Source organism: Phodopus roborovskii, unplaced genomic scaffold (genome assembly GCF_943737965.1).
Source record: "Phodopus roborovskii unplaced genomic scaffold, PHOROB, whole genome shotgun sequence".
NCBI classification, from domain to species: Eukaryota; Metazoa; Chordata; class Mammalia; order Rodentia; family Cricetidae; genus Phodopus; species Phodopus roborovskii.
Window position 1 is genome coordinate 1,566,597 of NW_026126448.1, and position 12,207 is coordinate 1,578,803.

Consider the following 12,207-nt stretch of genomic DNA (forward strand, 5'->3'; position numbering starts at 1 on the left):
GCAGCTGTTTATTTTCTAAAGATTGGGTAAGAAATCAGGTAACTTAAAAACAACTTTACCATAGAAATTATTGATTTATTATTTTTATTTTAGTGACTGGGGTGGGGGTGGGGGGGTGGGGAGTGCTTAAAACTGACCTAGAGGCCAGTGAGCCTGAGTTTGATCTCTGGAAAGCATGTGGTAGAGAGCTGACCCCTGACACATTGCTCTGTGACCTCCACAATCCCACTGCATGCAGCACTCCTCATTCCTTCCAACTAAAGAAATAAACGGAAAACATCATTTAAAAATTATTTATTATTACAATTTGTTTTTGTTTTTTTGAAACACGGTTTCTCTGTTTAACAGCTCTGGCTGTTCTAGAACCAGCTTTGTAGACCAGGCTGGCCTCTAACCTACAGAGGTCTGCCTCCCTCTACCTCCCAAGTACTAGGAATAAAGGCGTGCACCACCATACCTAGTTTATAATCTTGATAATTTCATTTTTTTTAAATCTGTATTTGTGTTTTGTCTACATGTATGTATATGCATGACATGTATACCTTATGTCCACTGAGGTCAGAAGAGGGCGCTGGATCCCCTAGAAGTTATGGGCCATCATGTGGGTACTAGGAACTGATCCTGGGTCCTATGTAGCAGCAGTCAGTGCTCTTAACCACTGAGCCATTTCTCAGCCCCATCTTTCATTTTAAGGATTTATTTTTATTGATACGTATGTATCTATGTGAACATGTCCCATATCCGTGGATGCCTGAGGAAGCCAGAAGGTATTAGAGCTGAAATGAAATTAAAGGTGATTGTCAGCTGCCTGATGTGAGTACTGGGGATGGAACTCAGATCATCTAGAAGAACAGCAAACACTCTTATCTCCTCTGAGCCATCTCTCCAGCCTACATTTAACTTAAAAAAAAAAAAAAAAAAAGACTAGCCTGGAACTCTATGCAGCTCAAGTTGGTGTCAAACTTTCAATCTTCCTGCTTCAGCTTCCTAAGCCCTAGGATTATAGGTGCATATCATTACACTTGGCTGTGAAATTCCTTTTGTATTAACACTGTAGGACTGAGTAATATCTTGGACTTGTGACTCTAGTTGTCTGGATTAAAATGACATTTACAAAACTATGAAAAACGTATTAGGTAAAGGACTTAGTCTTCCTGTACTTCAGTCCATGATCTAAAAAAAAATGCAGATAACAGTACTTACCTTATGGGACTGTTGTCAGAAATAACTATACTCTAAATGCAGAACTCTGGAAGTAGTGCCCAGCATGCACTAACTGCTGAGTCAGTGCTTATTATAGAATGTAAGTTCTACCAGGGGAAAAAAATGTTTTGTTCACTGATAGTCACAAGCCTAAAATAAAACCAACTACATCATAGCAACAAACATGCATTAAAAGTGAGTCGTGAAGCACAAATTTACTGTTGGGTGTACTTTACTCCTAGAGAATGAGACGACATACCCAGAGATATTAAGTCACAAGGTTAGAACTGAAATTAAAGAATGGAACTAAAAGGCAGACAAGCATCACCAAAGCACACACATTCCCATTTTGACTTCCTACCACCATACTTCATGAGAGAGCACCTCTTGACTTATGGATTTTTGTTTCTTTTGCAGTGCCAAGATTGTACAAGTATAGTGTCACTGAGCTACAGCCCCCCCCCACCATTATTTTTCTACCAATAATTCCACCAGGTCAGACTTCTAGAAATAAGCCACCTGATACCAAATATAATCAAATCCTCCACTCTACCCTTTCTGACATCTTACAAATGAGGAAGTCAATAAAGTATTCTCAAGGACACAGGTGATAACATCCTCAGAACACAGATATTAGGGCTCTGCAATTAACAGCACTGGCTGCTCTTCCAAGGGATCTGGGTTTGATTCCCAGCATCCACATGGCAGCTCACACATTTTTTTTTTTCCTTAAGGTTTATTTATTGTGTTTACAATGCTCTGCTTACATGTCTGCTTCAACACCAGAAGAGGGCACCAGACCCGATTACAGATGGCTGTAAGCCACCATGTGGTTGCTGGGAATTGAACTCAGGACCTTTGGAAGAGTAACCAGTGCTCTTAACCTCTGAGCCATCTCTCCAGCCCTAGCTCACACATTTGTAACTACAGTTCTGGGAATCCAACACCCTCACACAGACATGCATACAGGCCAAACACCAACCCACAATTTTAAAAATACAGATATTATGAAGTGCTGGACATACAGGTTTGTATTTGTGTTTTGTGCTGGGGCTCATACACAAGATCTTTTGCTTGTTTGTTTGTTTTTGAGATACAGTCTCATACCCCCAGGCTGGAGGTGAATTTAAAGAGGCCCCCTGCCTCTCTGCGTGCTAGGATTAAAAGTGTGTGACTTCTTAACTGGCTCAAACCCAGAGTCTTGTCTCATCCATGCTTCTCAAATGCTCTACTGCTAAGCTATATCCTCAGCTGTTTTCTAAAAGAAATTACTAATTACTCTTTGGAAACTCCTAGATTATGACTTAAAAACAGATAAAGCAATTTTTCTGCACGCACCACTTCAAAACCTAGCCAATATGGCAAGTCGCTAAGTGCTAAAGGGCAAGGAGGTAGAGTTCTACCTAAAAAGATCAAGGTCTCAAATGGTAATCAATTCCCTCCCTGCTTCCTTCTTAGGTCATGTAATAAAGCTATTCTAAGAAACAAAAATTTAGGCCAGTAATCACTGAGCATTTATGGATCATACTGAGTGGTAACACAGAGATGCCTAAGTATTATTTCCTTCTTAGCCACAAACTGGAGTTCTGAAGTACAATATAGTTCACAGACACAGGTTTAATAATGTAAGAGCAGTCATGGTTCATAGTTTCCTGGCTTTGCTACTTACTAGCTATGTGGTCCAAGGAAAAGCAATTAAAGTCTCAGTTACCTTATCTGAAAAACTGAAGCTAGACTTCTATCTTATAAGATAGGAGTATGGAACAGAAGGGATTTATGTAAAAACCAGCTCTAAAATATTAAAGTAAGCTATGCATGATAGCACACACCTGTAATCCTAGCAATGACAAGGTCAGACAGAAGGACTGGGCAACACAGCAGGTTTAAAGCCATCTAAAGCTACATAGTGAGTGTAATTCTATAAAAAAAAAAAAAACCCAAAGGCTGTCTGTGTAGCACCATGGTAGGGCATATCCCTAGCATACAGTAGGCCCTGGATTCAATTCCAAGCACCGAAAATAAAATGCTGCAGTATTTGAGCTGAAGCTAGAGCTCAGTGGTAAAGCATTTGCCTAACATGCACAAACCCTGGGTTTGATCCCCAGCACTGCAAAAATCCAGCCAACTAACCTAGACCATTAAGTTATTAGTAAATACGAACCCCAGTGAAATAAGAATCTTTGATATGAAAAGTTGGTTAATACATTTTTAAAGATTTACTGATTATGTATATAGTGCTCTGCCTGCCTGCATGCCTGCAGGCAAGAAAAGGACACCAGATCTTATTATGGATGGTTGTGAGCCACCCTGTGGTTGCTGGGAATTGAACTCAGGACTTTTGGAAGAGTAGCCACTGCTCTTAACCACTGAGCCATCTCTCCATCCCCCCAGTTAATACATTCTTCGAAGCTAAGAAATTTTGAAAATTTAAAATTTTTACAGTAATTACCTTTAATTTGCTAAAATCTTACTACCCTTTCTTTAAGAAACAGGAGAGCCAGGTTTAGTAGTACATACCTATAATCTCAGCATTTGGAAGGTAGAGACAGAATGAGCAGTTCAAGGCCAGCATGGGCTACATGAGACTCTAACTCATAAACCAATTAAAAAAAAAAAAAAAAAGCAAAACACTGGTGGGGGGCTTCCTGGCTGTCCTGGAATTTACTCAGTAGACCAGGCTGGCCTCAAACTCACAGAGATCCCCTGCCTCTGCCTCCTGAGTGATGGGATTAAAGGCATGCGCCACCACCCTTTATTCATTAAGCTAAAAAGTTATTTAAAAGCAACCCAAAATGTAATAAACTTAGGAAATGCTAATGGTCTAATATGTGACTTTTGCAAGGAAGTTGTTTAATGAATAAAGGATTTTAATAAATTTATCTTTCATTGTTATTTTGTGGTCCTAGAGAATCTAACCCTGTGCCTTGTACATGCTGGGCATCACGTGCTCTAAGACTGAACTACACTTCAAACCCATTGGGTTTTAGGGGGTGTTTTTTGTTTTGTTTTGTTTTTGAGATGGGGCTCCCTATGTAGTTCAGGCTGGTCTCAAACTCAAGATCCTCTTGTATCTCCCCTATCTTGGGATTACAGGTGTATGTAATAGGGATTACAGGTGTATGTATTGTTTTTAATAATCTCAACAATCCCTAATGGCAGTTTACATGAAACTGAGAATCAGTAAGCAAAATTCCAACACTATCATCAATATGCCCTTCTCTGAACTCCACAGTGAGGTCACTACAGGAAATGCACTTCAAAGTGGCATGCCAGATCCTTGCAGTTTGTCTCCTTACACTTCTTCCTCCAATTTAAACCACACTACACTACTGGCCTGGTGGTATAGTTCAGTGAGTAAAGGCATTTGCTGAAAATGTACAACCTCAGTTCAATCCCCAGGTCCCAATGGTGGAAAGGACTGCAGTAAGTTGTTATTTGATCTCAAATGCACACTCTAAACACTAATAACTAAATAACATAATAATGATTTTAAAATAAATAATTTCAAGGAAATTGCTACTATTACAACATGTTGAGAATAAGAGTTTATACACCTACTAACTGTACTGAACAAAAACTGTCCCCATTTCAGAACATGTTTCATAATTCATTTAAGATGGGCCATCCTCCATCTCAAATATGACACTACCTCACATAAAGTCTTTCCACCTGGGTACAGTGGCCTGTACCTCTAGTCCTAGCACTTGGGAGGGTGAGGCAGAGGATCACCTGAATCTACTAGTTCAAGTCCAACCTGGACAATATAGCAAGAGCCCATATCAAAAAAGTAGCAAACCACAAGCTTTTTACGATACTAAGGATTTTTGGGTTTTTTGTTTTGTTTTGTTTTGGTTTGGTTTTAGTTTTCCAAAACAGGGTTTCTCTGTAGCTTTGGAGGCTGTACTTGCTCAGCAGACCAGGCTAGCCTCAAAATCAGAGATCCACCTGCCTCTGCCTCCCGAGTGCTGGGGTTAAAGGCATGTGCCACCACCCGGCTGATACTAAGGGTTTTTAATATGACTCAAAGTCTCTCACTCTGATCACAGGTTTGTTTTGTCTAATCTACCACACCTCCAATGCTAAAGTCACAGGTTCCAGAACACACCCTGCCTAGCCTTCATGCTACCTTTAGTGACTAATAATCAGCAATAACAGAATTATAAAAATATAGCAATTGAGATATATCCTATGAAAGAGCTGCATAACAGGAATGGATGTGACTAGGGATTTCTGTGGTTGTTTTGTCTGTTGTCTTCTGTGTAGGCAGGACAAGCAGGGTTTCCCTAAATTTCTTAGACTGAAGTTCAGTGCACATGTGCTGCCTTCTAACTCTACTAGCCTGTCCACAACAGAACTCTTATAATTTAATTCCTCAAGTCTCCACTTCAAAAAAGGATCCTTGCCAAAGCTACACTGCCTGTCATATTCCATAATGCCACCATGTCTTCCTTAGCACATTTTAAGAATGCCAAAACCTTTCACATTCACAAAGATATAAAATCCACACCAGTTTCACAATCTGTGATAGTCCCAATGCAAACAGAGTCAAATGGCAGAAACTCTATTAGAAATGAAAGGTCAGGGCTGTATCTTAGGTCTGAAGTATCAGCATTACAAGAGTTCTTATAAGAAACACAACTCTCAGGCTCAACTCCAAACTTAATGAATCAAACTCTGGAGGTTAGGAAGCCCAGCAAATCCTTTCTGATTCACAGTAAACTGACATCCTCTGCCTTAAATATCTCAAGTATCAAAAATTACCGTAACACAATCAGGCACCTTTAATCCCAGCACTCGGGGAGGCAGAGGCAAATGGATCTCTCTGAGTTCCAGGCCAGCCTGGTTTAGAGCTAGTTCCAGGACAGCCAGGGCTGTTACACAGAGAAACCCTGTCACAAAAAAAAAAAAAAAAAAAAAAAAAAAAAAAAGTACCATAACAAACATTTGAAAAATATGTACTACAAAGCTTTATAATAATCATTCATTTACTAAATATATATTAAATGTACTGTGTAAGAAAAACAAAATAACTAGCACCTACTAGTAATTTCCAGCTCACCCAGGCCAGTATTTTTCCTCTTTACCCCTCCCATACACTCTTACTGTGCATACATATTTTAACAAGCAAGAACAACACAAGTTAGCTGAATATGAAGTTTAAAACACAATAATGCCCAATTATCTGCTGAATGGGTTTCCCCCATATTCATATGCCTATTTTAGCCTAAAGAGTGATTAGATGAGCTAGGGAAAATCCTCTGAATGAGACAGTGCCCTTATATAAAAGCCCCCAGGGAGCAGCCTTGCTTATCCACCACAAACAGATAAAGGAGAAACATGTATCTATGAACCAGGGCAAAAGCTCCCACTAGACACTGGGCATGGTGGTGCATGCCAGCACTCAGTAAGCTGTGATAGAAAGACACCCTCCAGCCAGCCAGTACTATATGTAGCAAGACTGTCTGGAAAAAGATGCCAGAGGGTGGTGGCATATGTCTTATCCTAGCACTTGGAGGTAGGCGGCTCTCTAAGTTCGAGGCTAGCTTTATCTACAGAGCTACTTCCAGGACAGCTATGGCTACACAGCTTTGTCTTGAAAAAATAAAATAAATTTAAAAAGTTAAAAAGGTGATTGGGGGAGGGGAGCTACAACTCAGGATATAGCTCAGATGGCAGAGTCCTTACCTGGCTGGCATGCACAAAGGTCTGGGTTCAAGACACAGCTCAACCTAAACCACATATTGTGGTACACACAATCTCAGCACTAGGGAGGCTGAGGCAGGTGGATCAGGAATTCAAGATCATCCTCTACATAGCGAATTTTAAACCAGCCTCACTGAGGCTGTAGAGGAATAGTAAAAGAAGGGGCTGGGGAGATGACAGTCATGTAAATGTTTTCCTTGAAAGCATGAGGCCCAGAATTCAGATCCACAGCACCCACATAAAAGCTGTGAATGGCAATGTATGCCTATAACCCTGGTGCTCACTGGCCTACCAGCCCAGCTAAATACACAAACTTCATGTTCAATAAGGGATCCTGTCTCAAAAAATTAAATAAATAAAGGGATTTGGGAGATAGCTCACAGTTAAGATCACTTGTTGCTCTTTCAAAGAACCAGGGTTCAATTCATGCTTACAACCATGTATAATTCCACTTCCAGGGGATCTGACACTCTCTTCTGACCTCCACAAGCATCAGGCACAGAAGTAGCACATGGAACACACGAGCAAAACACTCATTCACATTAAAAATCTAAAAGAAATTTTAATTAAAAAAAAACCACTCTGGCCTCCACACACATACACATGCATACATGCAAATACATGTACTTGAGCACTTACACACACATGTACATGCACTATATACATGTTAACACACAGAGAGAAAAGAAAAAGAAAGGGCCTTGCAGACAATGAACCTGTTGGTGCCTGCCCCTGGATATCCTGTGCTCTAAAACCCTTAAAAATTTGTTATTTGTAAGTTTGCCAGTTAATGATATTTTGTGATAGCAACCTAAATGGACTAAGACAGTACCTCTCTCACCTCATTTCCTCCTACATATCCTATTTCTTCCATCTTTCCAGGCAGTAAATAACTAATCTTTCACTACAAATCTTTTTCCTTTTTCTTTTCTTTTTTTCAGAGACATTCACCACCACACCTAGCTTTCATAACACATCCTAAATTTCATTCACCCTTCTACTCATATTTATAATGAAACTTTCTTCTTCTTTCCCAAATATTGCATATAAATTCTATTCCTCTTTTAGGCCTAGCTCAAATGACTCTTTTGATTATCAGTGGGAAGGCCCACATTTCCAAATGTCTAGCAATCTAGTATCTTCTCCAGCAAGATGGCTCTTTAGTTTGTCACTATACTAATCCCACTCTTTTCCTTTTTTTGCACCAAAAGCAAGATGTTTTGTTCAGCTCACCCTGAACAGTCTGCTAGGTGCCTCAAATTTCAGTGTCTACCTGATCTGGGCACTGGAAATAAAGGAATTAAGTAAGGCACAGTTGTTTCCAGAATCTACATTCCATGAGAAGGAACAGATTAGCACACAATGACAGTAATAAAAGTGAAGGAGGGAGTCACCAGAGAATGGGAATATCTGAATAGCAGAGTCAAATGAGTTAGTCAGTGTTTGTATGTTTAAATGACCAGACCATAATCACTTTCCTAAAAATCAGATGGAGGAAAACAGAAACTAGGAAACTATGATTAGCCTGAATTCTTCTGACTAAAATGTATTATTCCTTTGACTAAAATGTAGAACAAATTTAGCTTATTGTATATGATGGAATGATGTTTTCAATATATAAACTGCAAAATACAGGTAACTCAGCTCACTTAAAAAATGGCCTATAGTCACAGCCATTTTGAAGCACAAGGAAATTTTGCAAAGAAAGGGTTCCTCCAAGAAAGGGCAGAAAGGGCGAAACAAATGCACCCTTTAGAATGAAGGAATTCAGGAACCTGTCACAATATAACTGCCAAGCTTATTTTCAGACCTCAAATGCCCTTGGTCTCCGCCTCCCAACAAAAACAAATCATTTGTTCTGAGCAATAACTGCAAAGCTTGCAAATTAAAAAAAAAAAAAGGCTTTTAATTTTCCATGAAAACACACTCAAAAAATTTCAAAACCTTTTTAGATATTTCTGTCAAAAGGCCAGATGATCACCTAAGGCCACAATATGTACTATGTGTAACACACTATTACTCAGGTTTTCAACTGACACTAGATAGTAAAGCTTCCAGACTATTCTTCCATACCTCCAATCTCATCTCCCCGCTTCCGCCCTCCAAAACAGAAAAAGGAAAGGCAGGCTACGAATCTGTTCGTGCCCGCCCAACAGCTCCCGGGAAGCAATCACCTTCAAATTGTTCCTGCTTAGCCCCCTGAAGCCTGAAGAAGGAAATAGGGACAGATGTGCAAGCTGGCGACAAGGACATCCGACTAGGGGTAGAGGAAATGCGGATGGTCGAGGACCAAGGGGAAGAGGGGGCGGCGGAGATAAAATGGTGAAGAGGGAAAGGGGGGGGCGAGGAGGGAAAGTAAGCAAAATGCGGGAAAGAAAAACAGGGAAGGAAAGGGGAGGCTAACGATCACAGAGGAGAAAGGGACAATGGTTGAGGAGAAAAGGGAAGGGTTAAGGACGGGGGCTGAGGGGTGAAGAACGCGAAGGAGGCTGTCATTGGGGAGGGGACACAAAAGGGTGTCACCGGAGAGGGAGATTAAAGGATGCCCCCTAAAAGGATTCGCTCCTGCTGGATGGGTACCGCCGGGTTCAGAGGAGGAGGAGGCCGAGGGTGCGGGAAGAAGGGTGAGGACGCTAGGCTGCCCGGGGGTTGGGGTGGGGGACAGGCAGGCCGCCCTAGCTCACCATAGCTGCGTGGGCCTGGTCCTCCGGCATGCAGCCTCGGTCCTGAGAGTGGCGGCGGGCCGAGCCCGAGCCCGCCCCTAAGATCTGCCGGCGCGGGGGCTCCAGGAGGCTCGGGTCCGGCAGCGGCTCCGGGCAGGGCCCAGGCCTCGGCCTCGCTCTCCTGAACTACAGCACCACAGCCGCAGCCGCAGCCGCAGCCTGACCGAAACACAGACTCCGCCTCGCTCGCCGTGCCCGCCGCGCCCCGCCCCGCCCCCACGAGGTCCCGGCCCTCTCCCGTGCCCACTGCGCCCTGCCCCCTAGAAGTCCCGCCCCTCTCCCCCGCCCCCGCCGTGCCTGCCGCGCCCCGCCCCACAAGGTCCCGCCCTCTCGCTCCGCCCCCTGAGACTCCGCCCTGTCCTAGCGTAGACTCTCCCTTCTTATAGCGAGATTCCTTAAAGGCGCCAACCCCTCTCGAGCATGTCTAGCCTTTCTGACTGGGAGAGAGTTAAACCTTACCACCTCCGGGAGACAGCAGTGTTTGCCCGTCACTCACCCTCATTTTTTAAAAAGTTTATTTAATGTGTATTGATGTGAGGGTGTCAGATCCCCTGGAACTGGAGTCACAGACAGTTGTGAGCTGCCTTGTAGATGCTGGGAATTGTACCAGGGTCCTCTGAAAGAGCAACCAGTGCTCTTAACCTCTGAACATCTCACCCTAATTTTTTAAATTTAATTTCTGATTCCCAGTCATTAATTATGTTGTCATCACTCTTGATGATTTCAGCATTATGTTACATGATTTTGTTTTGTTTTGTTTTGTTTTTTGAGATAGGATCTCTCTATAGATCCTGGCTGTCCAGAAACTCATTATGCAAACCAGTCTGGCCTGGAACTCACCTCTGCCTCCTGAATGCTGGGATTAAAAGCATACACCACCACACCCCAGCTCAATTATTTAAAAATTTTTATATTTATTTACTTTGTATGTATTTGATCGTGTATGGGGTGTGAGTACCTGTGGAGGTCAGAAGACTTGCAGTTCAGCCAGACGGTTCTCCTCAGAAATTAAACTCAGATGATCATTCGTGGAGGCAAGGGCCATTTAACCTCTACATCATCTGACTAGTCCTAAGCAATTTATTATTTTTACATTTTATTTTATGAGTATGGATGTTTTACCTGCATGTATGTCCCATGTACCACTTGTGTGTTTGCTGCCCATGAGGTCAGGAAAGGGAACCAGATTCCCTGGAACTAGAGTTACATAGCAGTGAGCTGCCATGTGGGAGCAGGGAATTGGACCAGTGTTCTCTGGAAGAGCAGCCAGTGCTCTTAGTTGCTGAACTCTCTCCAGCTGAAGATGTTTGATTTTTGCAGTGCTCTGGCCTTTCTGGCTCCCCTCCTCTAAGATCGCCCTTGCTCCTGCCTCCCATTGCCACATGTCTTACTGCCAGTAATTGTGACCTTTTGAAATGTCCATTTATTTATTTATTTATTTATTTATTGTGATGCTGAGGATGAGCCTGGGGCCTCTAATATACTAGGCAAGTGCTCTGCCTGACACTGAGCCACATCCACTGGCCTCGCAATCTCAATTTTGACTATCTACCTTACCCTTCTTAATCTCCTGTCTTTTTAGCTCACTCTCTGATGCTCCAACTTTCAACTCATTCAAGACCAAAAGGCCACTGGTCCACTTCCTTTAATTATTTCCTAGAACTATTTTCAGCATCTCATTTCAAAAATCCACTTAGAGTCTGTTGCCCATGATGAGAATCATTCCCAGTATTCACTGTCTTCATCCCTCTCTCTTTCCTTATCCAAAAAGCTCCAGGGGCTGGAAGATGACTCAGCACTGGCTGCTCTTCCAGGGAACCCAGGTTCAATTCCCAGCACCCACATGGCAGCTCACTACTGTGATTCCAGTTCCAGAGGATCTAACATCCTCACATCAACACACATTAAATAATTTTTTCAAAACATGAGGTGAGTGATGGGCAAGCATGCAAAACAATAAATGTAAAATAAAAATAAATAAAATTAAAAACAAAGATACTAAGCATAAATTCTCTGTGTGTGCGTGCGTGCGTGCAGACCACTCTCAGTCTTACCCACTTTCAAGTACATAGTTCAGGTAGCATTAAGTGCTGCTGTAACCATCACCAACCTTGCAGGCTCCAGACCTGCCACTTGCTTGCTTGCTTTCACTTTATGGCACTGGGAATTAACCCCAGGGCTTTGCGCACACTGTGCAAGTGCTCTCCTCTTGGGCAATATCCTCAGCTGCTCAGAACTCTTCTGCTCTTGCAAAACTGAATGTCCATGCCCATTAAATAGTAACTCCCCATTGTCTCTCACCACCCTTTGGCAGGCACTGGGCTACTTTTTTGTTGGTTGTTGCAGTACTGAATATTAACTTGATGGCCTCACACATGCTATGCAAACTCTCTACCACTGAGCCACACCCCAAAGGTAACTGAGTCTTAGTTTTTAATCTCTGTGATTTTGCTTCCTCTAGGTCAGGGGTGTGTATGTGTTTGTGTCCAGAGATTGAACCTATGACCTCCAGCATGTCAGGCATGCTAGGCAAGTGCTCTACCACTGAGCTATATGTCCACCCAGATGATGATGATGG

At 42.4% G+C, this 12,207-nt stretch overlaps 1 protein-coding gene across 1 annotated transcript in view; it reads right to left on the reverse strand.

Moving 5' to 3' along the window:
* Zyg11b (zyg-11 family member B, cell cycle regulator) overlaps positions 1–9,835 on the reverse strand; it is a 43,400-nt gene extending 33,565 nt beyond the window's left edge. The window contains exon 1 of the mRNA XM_051188411.1: positions 9,591–9,835. Coding sequence (XP_051044368.1) covers positions 9,591–9,620 — 30 coding nt within the window. The 5' untranslated portion in view covers positions 9,621–9,835. The remainder of the gene's footprint in view (positions 1–9,590) is intronic.
* Between the last annotated feature and the right edge of the window lie 2,372 nt (positions 9,836–12,207).